Below are 23,504 nucleotides of genomic sequence, written 5' to 3'. Positions count from 1 at the left end.
TATGAGTGTGTATTTTGTACCCCCCCTCCCCAACGAAAAAAATGACAACATAAATAAAAGATTGGACACACAAAAAAACACATCATACTTATTGGAGGTGCAAAGATTTACGTAAAATACCAAACGTCTGTCCAGTGAGTCCAGTCTGCATTAAGTAGCTTTCCTACTAGTAACCAAGCCATTCACCCAACCATTACTGATCTGTGTCTCTGACTCTGTCCACTGCCTCCCCAAAATGTAGAGTAGGGATAATCAATGTTATCTAATCTAACCTGTCTAGGTGAGTGAGATTGCCTAGCAGTAGCAGCGATGTCTCAACTGTACTACCGGAGGACAGACAACTCCTCCTACAGGGACCGGATCCCTCTGAGGATTGTCAGGGCCGAGTCTGAACTGTCTGGCCTGGAGAGGAACTACCTGGGAGCAGTGGAGAAAGGAGACTATGCCTCAATCAAACAGGCTCTAGAGGTAGGGATGAAGGGAGGAGAGGAAAGGGGGCGGGAGGAAGGGAGGGGATGGAGGAGAAAGGAGACTATGCGTCTCAGTCAAACGGGCTCTGGAAGTAGGGAAGAAGGAAGGAGAGGGAGGGAGGGAGACAGAGGTGGAGAGAGGGAGGAAGGGAGGGGTCGAGAGAAGGGAGGGAGGAGAAAGCATACTATACCTCCGTCAAACAAGCTCTAGAGGTAGGGATGGAGGGAGGAGCGGGAAGGGAGATGGAGGAAGGAAGGGAGGGAGAAAGAGGGAGGGAGGGAGGGAGGGAGGGAGGGAGGGAGGGAGGGAGGGAGGGAGGGAGGGAGGGAGAAAAGGAGGGAGGGATAAATAAGTCTCAGTTCAAGTACAACATCAATAAACATGATACAATTTGCTGTCATGATACCATAAAACTAAGTAATCATCCGTTGTCATTCCCCCTCCCGCCTATAGGAGGCAGAGATCTACTTCAGGATCAACATTAACTGTATAGACCCGTTGGGCCGCACAGCTTTGCTGATAGCTATAGAGAATGAGAACCTGGAGATTATAGAGCTGCTGCTCACCTATAACGTGTACGTCGGTGACGCTCTGCTACACGCCATCCGTAAAGAGATGGTGGGGGCCGTGGAACTGCTGCTCAACCATAAGAAGCCCAGCAGGGAGAAACAGGTAGGACAGTTGCAGTGTGCTTCCCAAATGCCACCCTGTTCTTGAGTGTTGGCTATAGTCACTTGCTGGAGGGGTGACTAGCCTACATTCACCTGCATACAGCACAACACACTGTCCTTGTGTTATCACATACAATACCAATAGGCTACCTGCTTTACAATCAGATTGGTCTTGAGAAAGGCCTTAGACCAGACATGTTGACATAGAACAGTCTCTACTATATGCCCTCTTCTTGTTTTTCCTATGCATTACACTACCCCATGCCCTCCCAGGCACATACTCATTCCTATAAGGATTACTTCAACCCTATTTTATTTTTAAGGGGATAGATCAGCTATGAAATTAGCAGATATAAGTCTATCAAATAACATTACTTACTTAATTTCTAATCCCCCCCCTTTTTATATATATAATGCCCCCACCACCCTCTCCCCTGGTTGGAGGACTTGGTGGAAAACATTACAATTCAACTCTTAACTTTCAACTGAGAGCTTCAAGGAGAACATGTACATGTGCAATTTAGAAATGTTTCTCCATGCTATAACACTACATTACTACACTACATTACATATTCTTCCTCCTCACATCTCTTGCTTCAGCACAGTGTCTCTCTCTTCCCTTTTCACTTATCTCTCTGTATGTGTTGGTCTACTCTAAGTAACTGCTTCTCTCAGAACTGCAACGATATACGCTACTATGGGCAATTTACACATTTTCCCTGTACACTTGCACTCTGGATATTTGAACCATAATTCTTACTTATATTCTCCACAGCATCTCTTCCCTCTCTGTGTTGATCTTGGTTGCATCCCAAAATGGCACCCTATTACATATTTAGTGCACACTACCCTATAGGCCCTTATCAAAATTAGTGCGCTATATAGGGAATAGGGTGCCATTGAGACTAAGCCATGAATAGGTGAACATAGGTATGATAAAACAGACAGGGACTCCCTGAGGTCTGAAAGAGCAAGCTTTACTCTGCTTGTTGCTTTATTTAAATCACAGCTGATCTACTAGACTAGATCCTCCTCACCACATCTCCTAGCCCTCCTGTGATTCCTCTATTTACAGTCTGTTTATTTATACACTCTCTTCGTGATATGTTAATCATCTGATTTACATTTCTGTTGATCACTATAGCAAACGAGTCAATATGCAGGTACTGTCTTTCATCTGTATAGGCTACTGTATTTTTCTGATTTGTGTATACAGTGATACATCTGTAGCCTATTGACGACATCTTATTATGTGAAACTGTGAAAAGGTTACATGATCTTACCGGTCCTAAAGGCAGGCAGGCAGTAGGCAAAGGATAAGGTGCAAAAGTCAATTTTTCAAAATAACGGTTGTGATGGTAGAATACATAAACATGTTGGGAAGTTAGGCAAATTACTTACAAAAACAAACAAACTAGGGGAAAAAATTTAGTTCCCGGGGCAGCAGGTAGCCTAGTAGTTAAGAGCCTTGGGTCAGTAACCAAAAGGTCACTGGTTCAAATCCCTGAGCCGACCAGGTGAAAAAACTGTTGATGTGCCCTTGAGCAAGGCGCTTAACCCCAATTGCTCCTGTAAATGTAAAAATAAAATCAAAAATGAAATCAAAATCATGCTGAACTCAATCCAAAATCTGGATTTGGCCTTAGGCTGTGGGTACTATGACAACAAAATGGGCCTACAGCCTACACACATATGGACACTCTCCTCATCAGAACGTACAGAACACTGACAAAGCCACCTGTGAGGGAGCTCAAGGTATTTCTACCTGGCTTTGCCAGTGTTCTGAAGGGGAGAGTAAACGTATGTGGGTGGGGAGTGAGGCGGTGCCAAGAAGTGGCGACATGCTCAAAGCATTAGAAATAAATGCACAAACTGAAGGAAAAGAACTACCCATGGATAATTGGGCACTTGGAAACAAGTATTTAGCAGCGGTGCACATGTTTAAAACAGTAACAATATTGGCATGTCATAATTAGGCCTAACACAAGGGTGTACAAGTGAGAGTGGGGCTGTGGCCATCACAGAAACGACCAGGCAAAACTCTTCCCAACAAATTATACAATATCTTGAATTATGATATTAGGCTATTTAAACTCAACCATTTATCTTGAAAAATATATATTTTAGTGTGACTATTACTCTAGTTTGCAGAGGGCCAAAAATAGAACATGAAATGTAACCGGAAGACATACACAGTCCTGAAATGCATACAACTTTATCAAAATACAGCGTGCATTATCAAGGTTACATATATGTTTTAGCTAGTTTTAAAACAAAGGACAGAAATAGAACAGAACAGAATGTCTGATACTGTCACGAACGTTGAGAGACGGGTCAGACCAAGGTGCAGCGTGGTATGCGAACATGTTTATTAAACTGAATATACACTGACAAAACAACAAAAGGCAAGGAAACGTGACGTCGGAAGGCTATACACAAACAAGATCCCACAACCCAGGCAGGAAAACTGGCTGCCTAAGTATGATCCCCAATCAGAGACAACGAGCGACAGTTGCCTCTGATTGGGAACCACACCCGGCCAACATAGAAATACAAAACCTAGACTTTCACACCCTGACCAAACTACCTAGATATTAAAAGTCTCTCCAGGTCAGGGCGTGACAGATACACACACACACACACACACACACACACACACACACACACACACACACACACACACACACACACACACACACACACACACACACACACACACACACACACACACACACACACACACACACACACACACATACACATACCTTTACAGAGAAAGTCTATGGGGGCTGAACACTTCTCAAACACATTTTCAAAGACGTCAAAGAAAACTCCCACAGCACCAGAGCTGCTCTGAAACTATTTGGATTCAAATATTTTCATATAACAACTGAGGCCCTTCTAACTAGATGGACAAGAAAGCATAGAGCCACCTATGCTGTTAGCTATTGAGACAATGTCTAGATACACCATACAGTATTCCATCTGAATTAGGATTATGTCCCTCCATCAGATGGAGAGAGGGAGAGAGAGAGGAGTGTAATAGAAGAGTGTATTGAAACCCTCTCATCTTTCTATCAGAGGAGACCGTGGCGTCTCTCTATCTCCACCTCTCTTTCTCCATCTCTTCTGAGGGAGATTAGAGATAGTGATAATAAGGTCAGACTCCATCTCAACAGCATGACCTTACTGGCATCGTTATGCAAACACATAATCTGAACCACACATTCATGCACGCACACACACCATCAGGAGCATCAGGAATCAATGACAAGAAGACCTGTGGTTTACGGGAACATCACTTAGATCTGAGTTGTGGTGATAAAGGGAACAGTAATGTAATCCTGTTAGCTAGTATTTCCTCATACAGTAAGTGAAGTGGTCACTCAAGTGCCTCTTTCCTTATTACCTCCTCCCAGAGGGAGACCAATCAGACTGTGCATGTGTCCCAAATGGCCCCCTATACCCTATATAGTGCACTACTATTGACCAGAGCCCTATGATGGTGCCATTTGGGACGCACCTTAAATGATTAGACCCTGTCAATCAATCAATCAAATGGATTTATAAAGCAGATGTTACAAAGTGCTTTTACAGAAACCCAGCCTAAAACCCCAAAGAGCAAGCAATGCAGATGTAGAAGCATGGTGGCTAGGAAATACTCCCTAGAAAGGCAGGAACCTAGGAAGAAACCTAGAGAGGAACCAGGCTCTGAGGGGTGGCCAGTTCTCTTCTGGCTGTGTCCGGTGGAGATTTAAAGAGTGCATGGTCATTAAGGCCAGATCATTCTTCAAGATGTTCAAACATTCATAGATGACCAGCAGGGACAAATAATAATCACAGTGGTTATAGAGGGTGCAACAGGTCAGCACCTCAGGAATCAATGTCAGTTTGCTTTTCATAGCCGAGCATTCAGAGGTCGAGACAGAAGGTGCGGTAGAGAGAGAGAGAGAAAAGAGAGGGAGAGGGAGAGAGAGGGTCGAAACAGCAGGTCAAAAGGTAGCACGTCCAGTCAACAGGTCAGGGTTTCATAGCCGCAGGCAGAACAGCAGAAACTGGATCAGGTCCTCCGGGTGGGGAGAGCAAGAGAGCGAGAGAGAGATGGGAGAATTAGAGGGAGCATACTTAAGATCACACCAGATAAGACAGGATAATTTCACCAGATAGAACAGGCTGACCCTAGCCCCCTGGCACATAGACTACTGCAGCATAGATACTGGAGACTGAGACAGGGGGGGTCGGGGGACACTTTGGCTGCGTCCGACGATACCCCGGGACAGGGCTAACCAGGCAGGACATAACCCCACCCTCTTCGCCAAAGCACAGCCCCCACATTACAAGAGGGATATCAACAGACCCCCAACTTATTACCCTGAGACAAGGTGGAGTATAGCCCACGAAGATCTCCCCCACTGCAAGAGCCCGAGGGGGCGCAAAACCGGACAAGAAGATCACGTCAGTGACTCAACCCACTCAAGTTGAGTATAGCGGTACTCAATGTGATCCCTCACGGACGGCATGGGAGAGCACTAGCAAGCCAGTGACTCATAGGGTCAGAGGCAGAGAATCCCAGTGGAGAGAGAGGAGCTGGCCAGGCAGAGACAGCAAGAGTGGTTCGTCACTCCAGTGCCTTACCGTTCACGTTCACACCCCTTCCTCCAGGAGAAAGCCCTGCCTTCAGCTGTTTGCTTAGAAATTCTAGGAACAATAAGGAGGCCTGCGTCTTGTGACTGTAGTGTACACTACCGGTCAAAAGTTTTAGAACACCTACTCATTCAAGGGTTCTTCTTTATTTTTTTCAACAATTTTCTACATTGTAGAATAATAATGAAGACATCAAAACTATGAAATAACACATATGGAATCATGTGTTAAACAAATCAAAATATATTTTATATTTGAGATTCTTCAAAGTAGCCACCCTTTGCCTTGATGACAGCTTTGCACACTCAAATATAACATATATTTTGATTTGTTTAACACTTTTTTTGGTTACTACATGATTCCATATGTGTTATTTCATAGTTTTGATGTCTTCACTATTATTCTACAATGTAGAACATTTTAAAAATAAAGAAAAACCGTTGTATGAGTAGGTGTTCTAAAACTTTTGACCAGTAGTGTATGTGTAGGTATGTACGGCAGGACCAAATTGGAGCGATAGGTAGGAGCAAGTCCCTGTAATGCTTTGTAGGTTATCAGTAAAACCTTGAAATCAGCCCTAGCCTTAACAGGAAGCTAGAGGCTAGCACTGGAGTTATATGATCAAATGTTTTGGTTCTAGTCAAGATTCTAGCAGCTGTATTTAGCACTAGCTGAAGTTTATTTAGTGCTTTATCCGGGTATCTGGAGAGTAGAACATTGCAGTAGTCTAATCTTGAAGTGACAAAAGCATGGATTAGCTTTTCTGTATAATTTTTGGACAAAAGGTTTCAGATTTTTGCAATGATACGAAGATGAAAAAAAGCTGCTCTTGAAATATTTTTGATATGTTCGTCAAAAGAGAGATCAGGGTACAGAGTAACACCGAGATCCTTCATAGTTTTATTTGAGACAACTGTACAACCATCCAGAGTAATTGTCAGATCAAACAGCAGATCTCTTTGTTTCATGGGACCTATAACTAGCATCTCTGTTTTGTCCGAGTTTAAAAGTAAAAAATGTGCCGCCATCCACTTTCTTATGTCTGAAACAGTCTTCTAGGGTAGGCAATTTTGGGGCTTCACCATGTTTCATCGAAATGTACAGCTCTGTGTCGTCTGCATAGCAGTGAATGTTGATATTGTGTTTCTGAATGACATCACCAAGATGTAGCATATACAGTGAGGGAAAAACGTATTTGATCCCCTGCTGATTTTGTATGTTTGCCCACTGACAAAGAAATGATCAGTATAATTTTAATGGTAGGTTTATTTGAACAGTGAGAGACAGAATAACAACAAAAAAATCCAGAAAATGTCAAAAATGTTATAAATTGATTTGCATTTTAATGAGGGAAATAAGTATTTGACCCCTCTGCAAAACATGACTTAGTACTTGGTGGCAAAACCCTTGTTGGCAATCACAGAGGTCAGACGTTTCTTGTAGTTGGCCACCAGGTTTGCACACATCTCAGGAGGGATTTTATCCCACTCCTCTTTGCAGATCTTCTCCAAGTCATTAAGGTTTCGAGGCTGACGTTTGGCAACTTGAACCTTCAGCTCCCTCCACAGATTTTCTATGGGATTAAGGTCTGGAGACTGGCTAGGCCACTCCAGGACCTTAATATGCTCTTCTTGAGCCACTCCTTTGTTGCCTTGGCCGTGTGTTTTGGGTCATTGTCATGCTGGAATACCCATCCACGACCCATTTTCAATGCCCTGGCTGAGGGAAGGAGGTTCTCACCCAAGATTTGACGGTACATGGCCCCGTCCATCATCCCTTTGATGCGGTGAAGTTGTCCTGTCCCCTTAGCAGAAAAACACCCCCAAAGCATAATGTTTCCACCTCCATTTTTGACGGTGGGGATGGTGTTCTTGGGGTTATAGGCAGCATTCCTCCTCCTCCAAACACGGTGAGTTGAGTTGGTGCCAAAGAGCTCCATTTTGTTCTCATCTGACCACAACACTTTCAACCAGTTCTCCTCTGAATCATTCAGATGTTCATTGGGAAACTTCAGACGGGCCTGTATATGTGCTTTCTTGAGCAGGGGGACCTTGCGGGCGCTGCAGGATTTTAGTCCTTCACGGCGTAGTGTGTTACCAATTGTTTTCTTGGTGACTATGGTCCCAGCTGCCTTGAGATCATTGACAAGATCCTCCCGTGTAGTTCTGGGCTGATTCCTCACCGTTCTGATGATCATTGCAACTCCACGAGGTGAGATCTTGCATGGAGCCCCAGGCCGAGGGAGATTGACAGTTATTTTGTGTTTCTTCCATTTGTGAATAATCGCACCAACTGTTGTCACCTTCTTACCAAGCTGCTTGGCGATGGTCTTGTAGCCCATTCCAGCCTTGTGTAGGTCTACAATCTTGTCCCTGACGTCCTTGGAGAGCTCTTTGGTCTTGGCCATGGTGGAGAGTTTGGAATCTGATTGATTGATTGCTTCTGTGGACAGGTGTCTTTTATACAGGTAACAAACTGAGATTAGGAGCACTCCCTTTAAGAGTATGCTCCTAATCTCAGCTCGTTACCTGTATAAAAGACACATGGGAGTCATATATTTCCCTCATTAAAATGCAAATCAATTTATAAAATTTTTGACATGTGTTTTTCTGGATTTTTTTGTTGTTATTCTGTCTCTCACTGTTTAAATTAACCTACCATTAAAATGATAGACTGATCATTTCTTTGTCAGTGGGCAAACGTACAAAATCAGCAGGGGATCAAATACTTTTTTCCCTCACTGTATATAGTGAAAACAATAGTGGTCCTAAAACAGATCCTTGCGCAGCTGGTCCTCTGTAATCAACACACACACCACAGCTTCTCCTCAAGTAAAACCTAAACCATGTTCCTCTATTGTATTGCTTCATAAAGGAAACATATGGTATTGATATTGATAATACTACAATGTTGTTATGAATTCAGTTTTGTCTAATTCAATTTTCCTTCTTCAATCGATATCTGGATTGATCTCTTCTCTCTTGCCCAACATCCTCCCTATCTGACTATAACCCTTATTTATCTCTGCCCCGCCCTCCCTCCAGGTTCCTCCCATCCTATTGGACAAGCAGTTCTCTAACTTCACTCCTGACATCACACCCATCATCCTGGCAGCTCACACCAACAACTATGAGATCATCAAACTGCTGGTGCAGAAGGGGGTGTCCGTGCCCCAGCCACATGAGGTGGGTCTGAATCAGGACATAAGCGACACTATGGTGTAGTACTATGGTAAATGATGAAGTACTACATGCTACAGTATGATATAGTATGTAATGGCCCCACGGGGGGCCAGTATGAAAAAAAGAAAGAAAGAATGTATGCACTCACTAACTGTAAGTGGCTCTGGATAAGAGCGTCTGCTAAATGACGTAAATGTAAATGTAAAATGTAATGTAGTACAGTACAATAGTCACAGCAGGCTACACTACACTATACAGTATGATACAATAGTACAGTATGATAGTTACAATACTGCTCTCCCTCCACCTGTGTGTGTTCCAGGTGCGCTGTAACTGCATGGAGTGTGTGTCCAGCTCTGATGTGGATAGTCTGCGTCACTCCCGCTCTCGTCTCAACATCTACAAGGCCCTGGCCAGCCCATCACTCATAGCCCTCTCCAGTGAAGACCCTTTCCTCACAGCCTTCCAACTCTCCTGGGAACTACAGGAACTCAGCAAGGTGGGTTTTTTAACAGATATGTGCTAAGTTAAATTAATTTAATTTAATTGAGGTGGAGGATGAGTTTGAGTCAAAGAAGAGTGAGGAGTTGTCTCAGCAGTGTAAGTACTTTATAAGCAGTTTATGGACTATTAATTTATTTAATCCTCTTCATTTTTATGTGGAACATAAGGCTTCCACAGGAGAGTGCCACAGACGCCGATCTTCTGCATTTTAGGAGATGGACGGTGTTCCATGACAGTGTTTATTTGGGCTCGACATTTAACTAACAGTTTATTCCTGTTTCAGGTGGAGAAAGAGTTTATGTCGGAGTATATGGAGTTTTCCTAGCAGTATAATGGCTTTATAAATAGTTTTTAACTAGTTTATTGACTGTTAACTAACAGTTTCTGACTGTTTCAGGTGGAGAATGAGTTTAAGTCGGAGTATGAGGAGTTATCTCAACAGTGTAAACAGTTTGCCAAGGACCTGTTGGACCAAACCAGGAGCTCCAGAGAACTAGAGCTGATCCTGAACTACAGAGACGACATCAACCCTCTACTGGATGAGAACACCAACGACCTGGCCAGACTCAAACTGGCTATCAAATACAGACAGAAAGAGGTAAGATATAACCCATGTTTCCTCAGGAAGCTGTGTTTATTGTCATTTTACTACATGTTGAAGCTTGGCCAGGTGGCTCTCCCTCCCAATGTCTTTAGTACAGCTGAGGGTTTTACATGTTGTATATCATTGGATAAAGCATGAAGCTAACGTCTGCTGTTATCTCTAAGATAGGATTGAGAAGTAGTAGATGGCCGGATTTGAGTGGAGACTTCCTATGGGAGTTGTAATTATGTGGTAATCACCAGGCTGTGTCTGAAAATGGCATCCTTCCTTAGTGAAACAACACATTACTGGAGCTATGTCTCAGTCTGCTGTCCAGTCCCTTGATGTAAACGTAATGAAGCATAATGATACAGCAATAATGATGCTACTAATAGGATAATGCTCTGACTGAATGTTTGCTTGGAATACTAACTCACAATACATCTAAATTACACAGAAAGCAGCATGTTGCACAGGAAAACAACAACCTTGGCCACGTCCCATATGGCACCCTATTCCCTATTTAAAAGTAGTGCACTAAATAGGGAATAGTGTGTGGGATTCAGGCCTTTTATGGTCTTCTCATGGCTTGTATGTCATCAGTAGTTTGTGGGAATATTGTCTCATGTTAAGTGTATAGCACTGTAATGTGAATTTTTGGTTTATGGTTGGTTGCTGCTACAGTTACTGTAGATGAGCAGGTACAGTACAGTTATGAAATGGAAGTTGTGAAATGTTGCCCCCTCCTGAGTAGAAGGGGACACTGCATCTGTACTCACGTAGAGAGTGAAGAGGACTGAGAACTGCAGAAAAAACACAAATTCCTTTCTTAATACTTTTAACCCTTTCCATGAGACGGACATTACACAACATGCTATATCTCTTTAGGGTTAGGGATAGAACAGAGATAAGAGAGAGACATTTATAAAGAACTCCATGTTCCTGTTTGAAAGAGTGCCTGTCTGTCAAATCTGTTCCTCATGAAACATTGTTATGTTTTTGTCTCTGTGAGATTTGATAGAACCATCTGCTGAACATCTGCGCTGCTCTGTGTGATGGTGAGGTTCATCTCAGTCTAACAGAATTACGAAACAATTACAACCAAATGGATCCCCATCACTTAGAGCAGGGCATTGTGGGGGATGAGGTCATCAGTGAGGTCATCAATCAGAGAGCGACTGAGACAGAGAGTGTTTTAGATAGTACCTGAGACGGCCAGAGTGATCCTTATCAAATCTTGTAAGTAGAGGCAGATCTGAGAGAAATACCCTTTTCATTCTTTTCCTGGAACTGTGCTGACAAGGACAATATGAAGAGAAAGCATCCTACACAGCGCAATACAGTGTGTGAAGAGGATATTAGAGAGGAACAGACATGCCAGGGAGGGACACTTGGGACCAGGCCAGGGACAGCTGGTAACACTCATCAGAATGATCAGGCACATTAAGGTCATTAACAGCTTGAGGTGCTGCTGCACTAAACCAGAATTAACAGTAATTGGCTGCGTCCCAAATGGCACATAGGATGTCATTTGGGATGCACACATAATGTAATCTGGGAACTCAATTGACCTCCTCCATTAGCTGAGTGTGTTTACTGCTGTGCCCAACTGTCCAACTGTCAGTATGCGGTATGCTGTACCCAACTGCCCAGGCTTGCTTAATATGTGCCTGTTTTCGTGTCAGTTGTTTGTCAATGTGGAGTGGAAAGCAAGTGAGAAAGAATAGTAAACATTGTGACGTTGCATTAGACACACAGGTCTCCAATAAGAACTAATCAATAATGTATCATAAAGGCTGACTCACTCTCTCGCTCTATCCCTTCATGCCTCCCTCCTTCCCTCCTTCCCTCCGTCCCCCTTAATCCCCCATCAATCCCTCTCTCCCTACTCTTTCCCCTCTCCCTTCTCCTTCTCTCTTCCCCTCTCCCTCCCTTCCCTTTCTCCTCCCCCTCTCTCTACTTTCCAACCCTCCCCTCCTCCCTCTCCCCTCCTCCCTTCCTCAATCTCCCTCCTCCAGTTTGTAGCCCAGCCCAACTGTCAGCAGCTGCTTGCGTCTCGTTGGTACGATGAGTTCCCTGGGTGGAGGCGTCGTCACTGTGCAGGGAAGTTCCTAACCTGTATCTTCATCGGCCTCCTCTTCCCCCTCTTCTCCCTCTGCTACCTGATCTCTCCTAAAAGCCGCTATGGATACTTCATCAGGCAAGTAGCCTAGAGGTTAGAGAGGGAGGTCAGCAACTGGAGGGTTGCCAGTTTGAATCCCTGGTCTGATGGGAAAAAGCTGAAGTTGAATTTATGTTAGACCTAATGGACAATAAAGTAATCTTCTTCTTCATCATTAGGAAGCCCTTCATCAAGTTTATCTGCCACACAACGTCGTATCTCACCTTCCTGTTCCTGCTGCTGCTGGCCTCCCAGCACATCGTCTCTACAGACCCCAATAGACAGGGGCCGACTCCTACTGTGGTGGAATGGATGATACTGCCCTGGGTACTGGGTAAGAGTGTGTGTGTGTGTTTGTTTTACGTGCGCAGAGTTGCACAACATGGTTGATCAAGAAAGGAAAGACTTGTCTTTCAGCCAAATACGTAATCTACCTTTTACAGCTGGTTTTCATGCATTGAATGCACACTGCATTGTAAGACAATCCAGCCCATGTGTGTCCTATGTAACTCCCATGATGGTGTTCTGTTAATCTGTTCAGTACAACCACATGGCAGGATACATGGGCATGCTACCTGTTTACCTTTTCATACCTGTCTACCTGTCCTGCATCACCGCTTGATATGGCAAATGCACCACCCTCGATCGCAAAGCGATACAGAGGGTAGTGTGGACAGCCCAGTACATCACTGGGGCCGAGCTCCCTGCCATCCAGGACCTCTATATCAAGGGGTGTCAGAGGAAGGCCCGAATAATTGCCAAAGACTGCAGCCACCCAAGCATTGTTCACTCTGCTACCGTCTGGCAAACGGTACCAGAGCATCGGCTCTCGGACCAACAGGCTCAGAGACAGCTTCTACCCCAAGCCATAAGACTGCTAATTAGTTAATTAACGGTTACCCGGACTATATACAGTACGCTGACCCTATCCTGCACTGACTCTATGCACACTCACACACAAACTACTATGACACACAACATCCACACACATTCACTACATACGCACCGACAACACAAACACACATACAGATGTGGGATCTTAATTTGAGCCAGTTTGCTACAGCAGGAAAAAATCCTGCAGCACCAGGAAATGTGAATAATTATATGAATTATAATAAAATTGACATTTTTCATTAGGGCAAATCAAGTCTGAAATTTCAAAGTGGAAATTACAAACTTTAGAAGCCTTCTAAAAACTCAAATACACTACAAGTTTGCATTTCCTGCAAATTCTCAGAAACAAAAAAGTGATCAAATTAAGATCCTACATCTGTACACACATGTATACCGAAACACTTTACCGTGCCTTCATGTACATATCTACCTGAAATACCTCATACCCCTGCACATTGATCTGGTACTAGTGCTCCCTATATATAGCTCCATCGTATTTTATTCCTCGTTTTTACTATTTTAGTTTTATTATAATTGTTTAACTCTGCATCGTTGGGAAGCGCTCGCAAGCCAGCATTTCACGGTTGAGTCTACACCTGTTGTTTCGGCGCATGTGACAAATACAATTTGATTTGATTTGATTTTAACACTCCCTCCACCAGATGAATGTGGCCATAGAGCAGAGAAGTGAGACAGACATGATAAATTAGCTCTGCTGGGCGTCAGACAGACATTACAACCCTAACTCTAGGACTGCATCCCAAATGGCACCATATTCCCAATTTAGATCACTACTTTTGACCAGGACCCCATAGGCCCTCTTCAAAAGTAGTGCACTATTTAGGGGATAGGGTGAGTTACATAGGGCTCTGGTCTTAACTGATTTACAGTACCAGTCAAAAGTTTGGACACACCTACTCATTCCAGGGGTTTTCTATATTTTTACTATTTTCTACATTGTAGAATAATAGTGAAGACATCAAAACTATGAAATAACACGTATGGAATCATGTAGTAACCAAAAAAGTGTTAAACAAATAAAAATATATTTTATATTTGAGATTCTTCAAATAGCCATCCTTTGCCTTGACATCTTTGCACACTCTTGGCATTCTCTCCACCAGCTTCACCTGGAATGCTTTTCCAACAGTCTTGAAGGAGTTCCCACATGTTGGCTGCTTTTCCTTCACTCTGCCGTCCGACTCATCCCAAGCCATCTCAATTGGGTTGAGGTTGGGGGATTGTGGAGGCCAGGTCATCTGATGCAGCACTCCATCACTCTCCTTCTTGGTAAAATAGCCACCCTTTGCCTTGATGCCTTGATGCCAGCTTTGCACACTCTTGGCATTCTCTCAACCAGCTTCATGAGGTAGTCACCTGGAATGCATTTCAATTAACAGGTGTGCCTTCTTAAAAGTTAATTTGTGGAATTTCTTTCCTTCTTAAATGCGTTTGAGCCAATCAGTTGTGTTGTGACAAGGTAGGGGGGTATACAGAATATAGCCCTATTTGGTAAAAGACCATATAATGGCAAGAACAGCTCAAATAAGCAAAGAGAAACGACAGTCCATCATTACTTTAAGAAATGAAGGTCAGTCAATCTGGGAAATTTCAAGAACTTTGAAAGTTTCTTCAAGTGCAGTCGCAAAAACCATCAAGTGCAGGATGAAACTGGCTCTCATTTGGACTGCCACTGGAATGGAAGACCCAGAGTTACCTCTGCTGCAGAGGATAAGTTCATTAGAGTTACCAGCCTCAGAAATTGCAGCCCAAATAAATGCTTCACAGTTCAAGTAACAGATACATCTCAACATCAACTGTTCAAAGGGGACTGTGTGAATCAGGCCTTCATGGTCGAATTGCTGCAAAGAAACCACTACAAAAGGACACCAATAATAAGAAGAGACCTGCTTGGGCCAAGAAACACGAGCAATGGACATGGAAATGTTTCCTTTGGTCTGGAGTCCAAATCGGACATTTTTGGTTCCAACCGCTGTGTCTTTGTGAGACGTGGTGTGGGTGAACGGATGATCTCCGCATGTGTATTTCCCACCGTAAAGCATGGAGGAGGAGGTGTTATGGTGTGGGGGTGCTTTACTGGTGACACTGTCTGTGATTTATTTAGAATTCAAGGCACACTTAACCAGCATGGCTACCACAGCATTCTGCAGCGATACGCCATCCCATCTGGTTTGGGCTTAGTGGGACTATCATTTGTTTTTCAACAGGACAGTGACCCAACACACCTCCAGGCTGTGTAAGGGCTATTTGACCAAGAATGAGAGTGTTGGAGTGCTGCATCAGATGACCTGGCCTCCACAATCCCCCGACCTCAACCCAATTGAGATGGTTTGGGATGAGTCGGACGGCAGAGTGAAGGAAAAGCAGCCAACAAGTGCTCAGCATATGTGGGAACTCCTTCAAGACTGTTGGAAAGCATTCCAGGTGAAGCTGGTTGAGAGAATGCAAGAGTGTGCAAAGCTGTCATCAAAGCAATGGGTGGCTATTTGAAGAATCTCAAATATAAAATATATTTTGATTTGTTTAACACTTTTTTGGTTACTACATGATTCCATATTTGTTATTTCATAGTTTTGTTGTCTTCATTATCATTCTACAATGTAAAAAATAGTAGAAATAAAGAAAAACCCTGGAATGAGTAGGTGTGTCCAAACTTTGTCAGGTACTCTAGTCAAAAGTAATGCACTTTGTAAGAGATAGGGTGCCATTTGGGACATACCATAACCCTGCTGGTCTGTTCTCTGTCCTGTAGGCTTTATCTGGACAGAGATTAAACAGATGTGGGATGGAGGGTTCCAGGACTATATCCATGACTGGTGGAACCTCATGGACTTTGTTATGAACTCTCTGTACCTGGCTACCATCTCTCTGAAGATTGTTGCCTATGTCAAGGTATGATGGTTGCTGTGCACTAGATAATATGAAATACGCTTGAATAAATTGCGCAACAAATTCTTGAAAATACAACCAGCTTACACTCAGGCTTCATTTAAATGAATAGGAGCGCCTCACGCTCGTCAAAAGTTGTACGGTGGAGCAGGCCTATTGGACAGACTATGGAATGCCGCCTCGCTCTCTCCCTCTCTCTCACAGTAGACTCTGACCTGTCCCCTCTCCGTCTCTCCTTCTCTCTCATAGTAGACTCTGACCTGTCTCCTCTCTGTCTCTCCCACAGTAGACTCTGACCTGTCCCCTTTCCGTCTCCCACTCTCCCACAGTAAACTCTGACCTGTCCCCTCTCTGTCTCTCCCTCTCTCCCACAGTAGACTCTGACCTGTCCCCTCTCCGTCTCCCGCTCTCCCACAGTAAACTCTGACCTGTCCCCTCTCTGTCTCTCCCTCTAACCCACAGTAGACTCTGACCTGTCCCCTCTCTGTCTCTTCCACAGTAGACTCTGACCTGTCCCCTCTGTCTCTCCCTCAGTAGACTCTGACCTGTCCCCTCTCTGTCTCTCCCTTTCTCCCACAGTAGACTCTGACCTGTCCTCTCTCTGTCTCTCCCTCAGTAGACTCTGACCTGTCCCCTCTCTGTCTCTCCCTTTCTCCCACAGTAGACTCTGACCTGTCCCCTCGCTGTCTCTCCCTCAGTAGACTCTGACCTGTCCCCTCTCTGTCTCTCTCTTTTCCCACAGTACAGCGGCTTCAGGGCCAGGAACGAATGGCAGATGTGGCATCCTACCCTGGTAGCAGAGTCTGTGTTTGCCATCGCTAACATATTCAGCTCCCTCCGCCTCATCTCTCTGTTTACAGCTAACTCACACCTGGGACCTCTACAGGTCAGGATTATCATACTACTGTGTTTCTGTCATTATGTCCAGGAGCAGTATGTATTAAGCGTCTTAGAGTAGGACTGCTGATTTAGGATCAGTTTTTCCTTTTAATTCACAATTAATAATATTACATGGTCAGGGGAGGACCTGATCCTAGATCAGCAATCCTACTCTGAGTAGATTGATACATATGGCCTCTGATCTATAAAGCACTTTGAGCTGCAATTTATTGTATGAAAGGTTCCAGTTTATGATGATGATGATGATGAATATGATTATAATCATTATTCCAGATCTCTCTGGGCAGGATGCTGCTGGACATCCTTAAGTTCCTGTTTATCTACTGCCTGGTGCTCTTGGCTTTCGCTAATGGGCTCAACCAGCTCTACTTCTACTACGAGACAGATGAGGGAAAGAAGGGATGCAAGGGCATCCGCTGTGAAACACAGAACAATGCTTTCTCAACGTTAGTAAAGACCATGCATTATAATGTGTTCATTTGTAACATATTTAAGTTTTGGTAGGGCTAAAAAATTCTGGTAACTTTCCCAATATTCCCAGAATCAGGAGGCAATTAGCAGGAAACCCAGGAATTTCTGGGATTTGGGGAAAGTTACTGGACTTTTGCAACCTTACATTTTTGTCATTTAGACGGATATGTATGTTTTGCCAATTGCCTGGATTAGGGCAAAAGTAGAATGGCAGCCTTTTATGGTCTCTTGACTATTCTTGTAGATCCTGCTTACCTTATACAGTGGTCGATTTTAGCATGTAAATCTTGGTGGGGCAAAAATATAAATAAAATGTGGGATGCGTGCCAGCAAAGCCACAACACAACACTAAACAATACATTAAATTGCACTATGTGGTCCTCTGTAGCTCAATTGATAGAGCATGGCGCTTGTAACGCCAGGGTAGTGGGTTCGATCCCCGGGACCACCCATACGTAAAAAGCGTCTGCTAAATGGCATATTATTACTATAACGGTGACAAACGGTGACCACAAACTGTTAGGGCCTACATAAAGCTGTCCCAACAGCAGAGTTCCAACAGCAGTCCCAACACCTTACCACTGCTACACCTGGCTATCAGCGGAGCCTTGTCTGGCAGCGAAACAGTTCATTCAGCCTCATTTACTGCCTTTAAAAAAAACATAGCTGATATGGCTGACTTGCTTAAACAAATGTGGTTTCTACTGACAAACTATGGCATAAGTGGACGACAAGCGGATAAGAGGCAATCCGTAATTTCGATTAAGACATTAATGAGCGAGCCAGGACGGACGTAGTCAATATAACTATTTGTTCAACACTTTTGAAATGTACAGCGACAGAATTCAGAACATGGGCCGTTCTTACAGTGTTCTCGCTGTACACCAAGTCAGAACCGTAGGATAAATAAAGGGGGCATATAAGCAGACAATGAAAGCTCTAACAATTTCCGATGATTACATTTCTCTAAAACAGGTTATAGGCTACATGTGCACCACCAAGTCAGAATAGTAGGCGACATTAAGAGGTGAAAATAGACTAAATTATTAGGGTGAGACACATGGGCTACTAACAGTTTACTACACAACATACACTTAGTATTACTTTCTTAGCTACAGTATACATATCTCCCTGGCATATTACATCATTTATGCAGCAGCATATAAGACATTTTTAGACTCACCTTATTGTGATGTGCTCATTTGAACAGGAAGGTGGCGCGGCGGTCCTTCATGGGCAAATTTTGTCATCAAAGAAAGAGAAAGAGGCCGGATTTATGACCGTTCAAAACTTATTTTCCCAGTCTGAGCTCGTTTATTCCCGACTTCCCAGTTGCAATGCTTGCAGTTAGCCACTGTCACCGATTCCTTCCAAACCACTCATTGTTGATTTTGCAATTTCCAACTTGCTGTGTAATGTTTATGTCCAATGGCCGATCAGCACCGATACGTTTTATCTATAATTTCTCTTCATTATTTCTCTTCATATGAAAGGATTAAAAAGGATTTGCCAGTAGATTGTTGACTTGATTCATGATGATGACTGCTACCTAATATTTTGAAAGTAAGATGTTGGCATGATCAGTCCAATCAAAGCTACTGTACCTATAATGTGATTTGACGTCATTTTATCTGTGGCCAATGACCTTGAGCCTTCTTGGAAGGGCACTTCTAATGTAACTCTATGGCAGGACCCAAAGGGCTAGAATTTTCAGTGTCTACCCTTACTAAGGACTTAGACTTGGCGGTGACGTAGTGTCCCCATGAGTGACAGAACACTGAGCCAATCACGGCGCAACGCTCCTATTTTCTGCTGGCTTGCCCCACCACCACAGAAAGCTAGGATGAAACACCTGCATTTTTGAGCTGCCTTACTAAAGAAAACAAAAAAGAGACCATGTTTGTATGCTGCTTTATTAACTCAATGATATATTATAATAACATGCAAAAATGTGGGGCTCCTACTGAATGACGGGTTGCCACTGACCTTATATATTTAGAAATATAACCCCCTCATTCTTTCATCCCTCTCTCTCTCTCTCTCTTTCATCCCTTTCTCTCACTCTCTCGCTCTCTTTTATCCCTTTCACTCTCTTTCATCTCTCTCCTCTCATCTCTCATCTCGCATCTCTCATCTCTCTCTCTTTCTCATTTAGGTTGTTTGAGACGCTCCAGTCATTGTTCTGGTCTATCTTTGGGTTGATCAGTCTGTATGTGACCAACGTGGAGGCAGACCATCAGTTCACAGAGTTTGTAGGGGCCACCATGTTTGGAACCTATAATGTCATCTCTCTGGTGGTTCTACTCAACATGCTCATCGCCATGATGAACAACTCCTACCAACACATCGCTGTAAGTGTAACCCTAACCATAACCCTAACGCTAACCCTAGTCATGATGGACAACTGCTACCAACATATTGCTGTGAGTCTTGCTCTATCACTGGAAAGCAAAATCATTCATTCATTCATTTGTTTATGAGCCCAACAACCTGTCTGCAGTCATTTTATTTCACAAAGTTTTGTTCATATCACTTGTTCGGATGGTTAGCATGTGTTGTTTCTGTTCAGGATCATGCAGACATTGAGTGGAAGTTTGCAAGAACCAAGTTGTGGATGAGTTACTTTGAAGAGGGAGGGACTCTGCCTTCTCCATTCAACATCATCCCTAGCCCCAAGTCAATCTGGTACTTCATCTGCTGGATCAGGAAACACATCTTCAAGATCACCAGGACCAAGAAAACAGAAACATTTAGAAACATAGGGGTGAGGAGGAAGTCTCTAGTCTACATCAACAGTACTTTTACTGAACAGTAGGGTTGCAAAATTCCAGTCATTTCCCCCAAATTCCTAGGTTTTCCAGAAATCCTAGTTGGATGATTCCCGGATTTCTTGTTTATTCCTCGCTGATTCTGGGAATCTTCCAACTGGGATTTCTGGAAGACCTGGGAATTTTGGGAAAGTTACCAGAATTCTGCAACTCTACTGAACAGTTTACAGTTGAAACTTCTACTTCTTCTCTTCTCCTCTAGACTCAGAGTGTTGTTCACAACGAATTATCATGAATGAAATTACCTGTTCTTCCCAGAATGGTTAGACGTGCATCATGAGACATAACTGGTCTGAAAGCATCAGCAGTTAGAAGTTAAAGGGATAGTTCAGGATTTTGGCAATTAACCATTATGTCTCTGCGTCCAGTATGAAGGAAGTTAGAGGTAGTTTCGCAAGCCAATGCTAACTAGCATATGCACTAGCTTAGCGAAAAAGACGTAGTGCTTTTGGAGTAAATTAATGTTCCTTTTTTGTAGAAACGGGCTGCTATAAACGTAAGAATAAACCACCAGTATCAGGTATTTATGCGTTTGTTTTTTCACTATAAAATTGATTATTTCTCATTCATTATGTGTCAGTTTTCAATGTGTTTCATTCTGTAGATGCAGATATATTGAACTAGATTTTTCCCAAATGGCACCCCATTCTCTATATAATGCACTACTTTTGACCAGAGCTCTATGGCCCTGGTCAAAAGTATCGCACTACTGTATATAGGAAATAGGATGCCATTTGGGACGCATCCCTGTACCTGTCCACTCTCAGGATGATGTTTTCCATATTATCCTCAGAAGTTGTTAGTAACCCAGGAGTGGAGGTTTTTGATATGATTCTATCAACCTGTGGACTGTGTTGTTTTCAGGAGGTTTTGAGGAACCTGGTGAAGAGATATGTAGCAGCCATGATCAGAGATGCCAAGACAGAGGAAGGACTGACTGAGGAGAACTTTAAGGTAAGGTTTGGTTTCCTCTGACATTACACATTTCTTTACATTTGTTTCTCTATCCACCACCAGACAGGGACGACAGACGAAAAATAAGCATTGTTTCTAACTCCAGCAATTAATGTTGATTAACGTGCACTGTCCACTGTAAATGTCATAAATAGATAAACAAGTTGTATGTGTGTACGTTTCTTTCCTCAGGAGCTGAAGCAGGACATCTCCAGCTTTAGGTATGAGGTCCTGGGGATGATGAAGGGGAAGGTGGGGCCCGGGGGTGAGGGCGTGGCTTTAGCAGGAAGTAAACCCAGTGAAGGGGCAGGGGCCTCCAGTCTGGTCTACCCTGACCACTCCTTCAAGTACTCCCCCAAGTTCCCCCCGGCCACGCCTAAGACCAACATGTTTCACGACACCACATCCGTGCTCCAGCAGAGGGCAGCCCCCTCCACCACCTCCTCCTCCACATCCCCTTCCACCTCTCAGGGCTTGAACAGACTGTTCAACGGCTCTGTGGTACCCTCTTGGGCCTCCACTGACACCTCCTCCAACCCGACCTCCTCCACTCCCATCTCCTCTTCCTCCTCCACTCCCATCCATGCCTCCACCAAAGACAGGCTGGCCAGGAAAGACTTTCCCAAAGACATCTGTGACTTTGGGCTCTACTCTGTGTCTGACGAGATGGGGGAGGCTGACCTGGAGGAGCTGGACTGTGCTGGAGAGAAGGAGGAGCAGGAGGGGAGAGTGAAGAGAGAGAAGAGTCAATGTTAAAACAGACTGTTGAGGATGAGACTGCTACGTAGAAGGACTATAGGGTGAAGGCTGTTTAAAAGACCACAAACGATTTTAATGTATCATTATGATCTGTCTTCATGGAGGCCTGTGTAGTAGCTTGCCTTGCTTCGCCAGAACCAATTCAGCTCTCAGATTAATATATTCTGGTCTATAAAACAGAAGTATAAGCTGGAAAACAGAAGACAAGAAGTCTGTTTCTTGGTCTGTGTCCCAAATAGCACCCTATTCTCTATATAGTGCACTACATTTGACCAGGGGACATAGGGCTCTGGTCAAAAGTTGCGCACTGTATAGGGAATAGGGTGTCATATGGAACAAGCAGATAAGCCGTCATTCTCCGACCAGGATTTCTGGAAAACCTGGTATTTTGGGGAAAGATACCGGAGTTTTGCAACCCTATACGTGGTAGAACTATCAATATTTGTGAAATCCAGGATTGGGCTCCACTACCACCAGAAGACCAGAAGTAGAGCCTAAAGAAGATTGTTTTTCTATACAGGCGAGTAAGACCTTTAGAAGCGACATGTTCTTTCAAGTGAAATCACAAGAGATGCTATACTGTACATGTAGGGGAGAGTGGGATAAATTGAGCCACCCTTGTTTCTGGGAAACCATACACAAAATTAATAATTTGACCATAATTTGATGTTTAGGAAGAGGTAATTTCATGGATTCTGTGAAGGAAGAAACCACATGGAAAAAGTGGTAAGCAAAAAACGGATTTTCACCAAGTCAAATGAATTTATTGTGTTAGAGGTTTCATGATGCTTGTATCTAAACCAAAGTAGATAATTTTAAGATTGTTCTATACATCAGTTCAATATGAAGTCCTAAACCTAGCATGAAAGTACATCCTAGTAGCTGTGTGGGCTAATAGTCAAAATGTTTGCCTTGGGGTAAGTTGAGCCAATGGCAAGTTGAGCAAATTGAAATGTTTCCTTACCAGGCGTAATGCAAGGCATTATCGCTGGGATAGGAGGTAACAACTTTTAAAAAGTACAGTGTTTGTTAGGTGTTAAGCCTGTGTTAAAAGATGCCTAAAAGTATTTAAAGACAAAAAAGCGATTGTAATCCAATGTGCCGACCTTACAGGTGTAGACCTTACAGTGAAATGCTTACTTACAAGCCCTTAACCAACAATGCAGTTTTAAGAAAAATTTGTGTTAAGTAAAAAATAACAGCAGTAAAATAACAGTAGCGAGGCTATATACAGTGGGTACCGGTACAGAGTCAATGTGTGGGGGCACAGGTTAGTCGAGGTAATTGAGGTAATATGTACATATAGGTAGAGTTAAAGTGACTATGCATAGATAATAAACAGAGAGTAGCAGCAGTGTAAAAGAGGGGGGACAATACAAATAGTTCGGGTAGCCATTTCATTAGCTGTTTAGGAGACTTATGGCTTGGGAGTAGAAGCTGTTAAGAAGCCTGTTGGACCTAGACTTGGCACTCTGGTACCGCTTGCCGTGCGGTAGCAGAGAGAACAGTCTATGACTAGGGTGGCTGGAGTCTTTGACAATTTTTAGGGCCTTCTTCTGACACCGCCTGGTG

General features: G+C 43.5%; 1 protein-coding gene across 1 annotated transcript; it reads left to right on the top strand.

Moving 5' to 3' along the window:
- The first annotated feature begins 306 nt into the window (after positions 1–306).
- Positions 307–22,214, top strand: LOC123485099 (short transient receptor potential channel 4-like). Its single transcript, XM_045215986.1, has 15 exons — positions 307–468; positions 925–1,143; positions 8,831–8,971; positions 9,291–9,467; positions 9,870–10,070; positions 12,074–12,259; positions 12,400–12,550; positions 15,884–16,023; positions 16,763–16,906; positions 17,194–17,366; positions 19,547–19,742; positions 19,961–20,155; positions 20,698–20,739; positions 21,084–21,173; positions 21,366–22,214. The coding sequence occupies exons 1-15, from the start codon at positions 310–312 to the stop codon at positions 21,927–21,929; spliced, it is 2,778 nt and encodes a 925-aa protein (XP_045071921.1). The 5' UTR covers positions 307–309; the 3' UTR covers positions 21,930–22,214.
- Positions 22,215–23,504: the final 1,290 nt, after the last annotated feature.

Source organism: Coregonus clupeaformis, chromosome 5, assembly GCF_020615455.1.
Source record: "Coregonus clupeaformis isolate EN_2021a chromosome 5, ASM2061545v1, whole genome shotgun sequence".
Classification (NCBI taxonomy): Eukaryota; Metazoa; Chordata; class Actinopteri; order Salmoniformes; family Salmonidae; genus Coregonus; species Coregonus clupeaformis.
The sequence above is the reverse complement of the archived record's forward strand: the minus strand, read 5'-3'. Positions and strand labels throughout refer to the sequence as shown.

Coding starts and splice junctions, on each gene's coding strand:
- LOC123485099 (XM_045215986.1), top strand. CDS start 310: ATGTCTCAACTGTACTACCGGAGGACAGACAACTCCTCCTACAGGGAC. Junction 16,907..17,193: donor CACACCTGGGACCTCTACAG/GTCAGGATTATC, acceptor TCATTATTCCAG/ATCTCTCTGGGCAGGATGCT. Junction 21,174..21,365: donor TGACTGAGGAGAACTTTAAG/GTAAGGTTTGGT, acceptor TTCTTTCCTCAG/GAGCTGAAGCAGGACATCTC.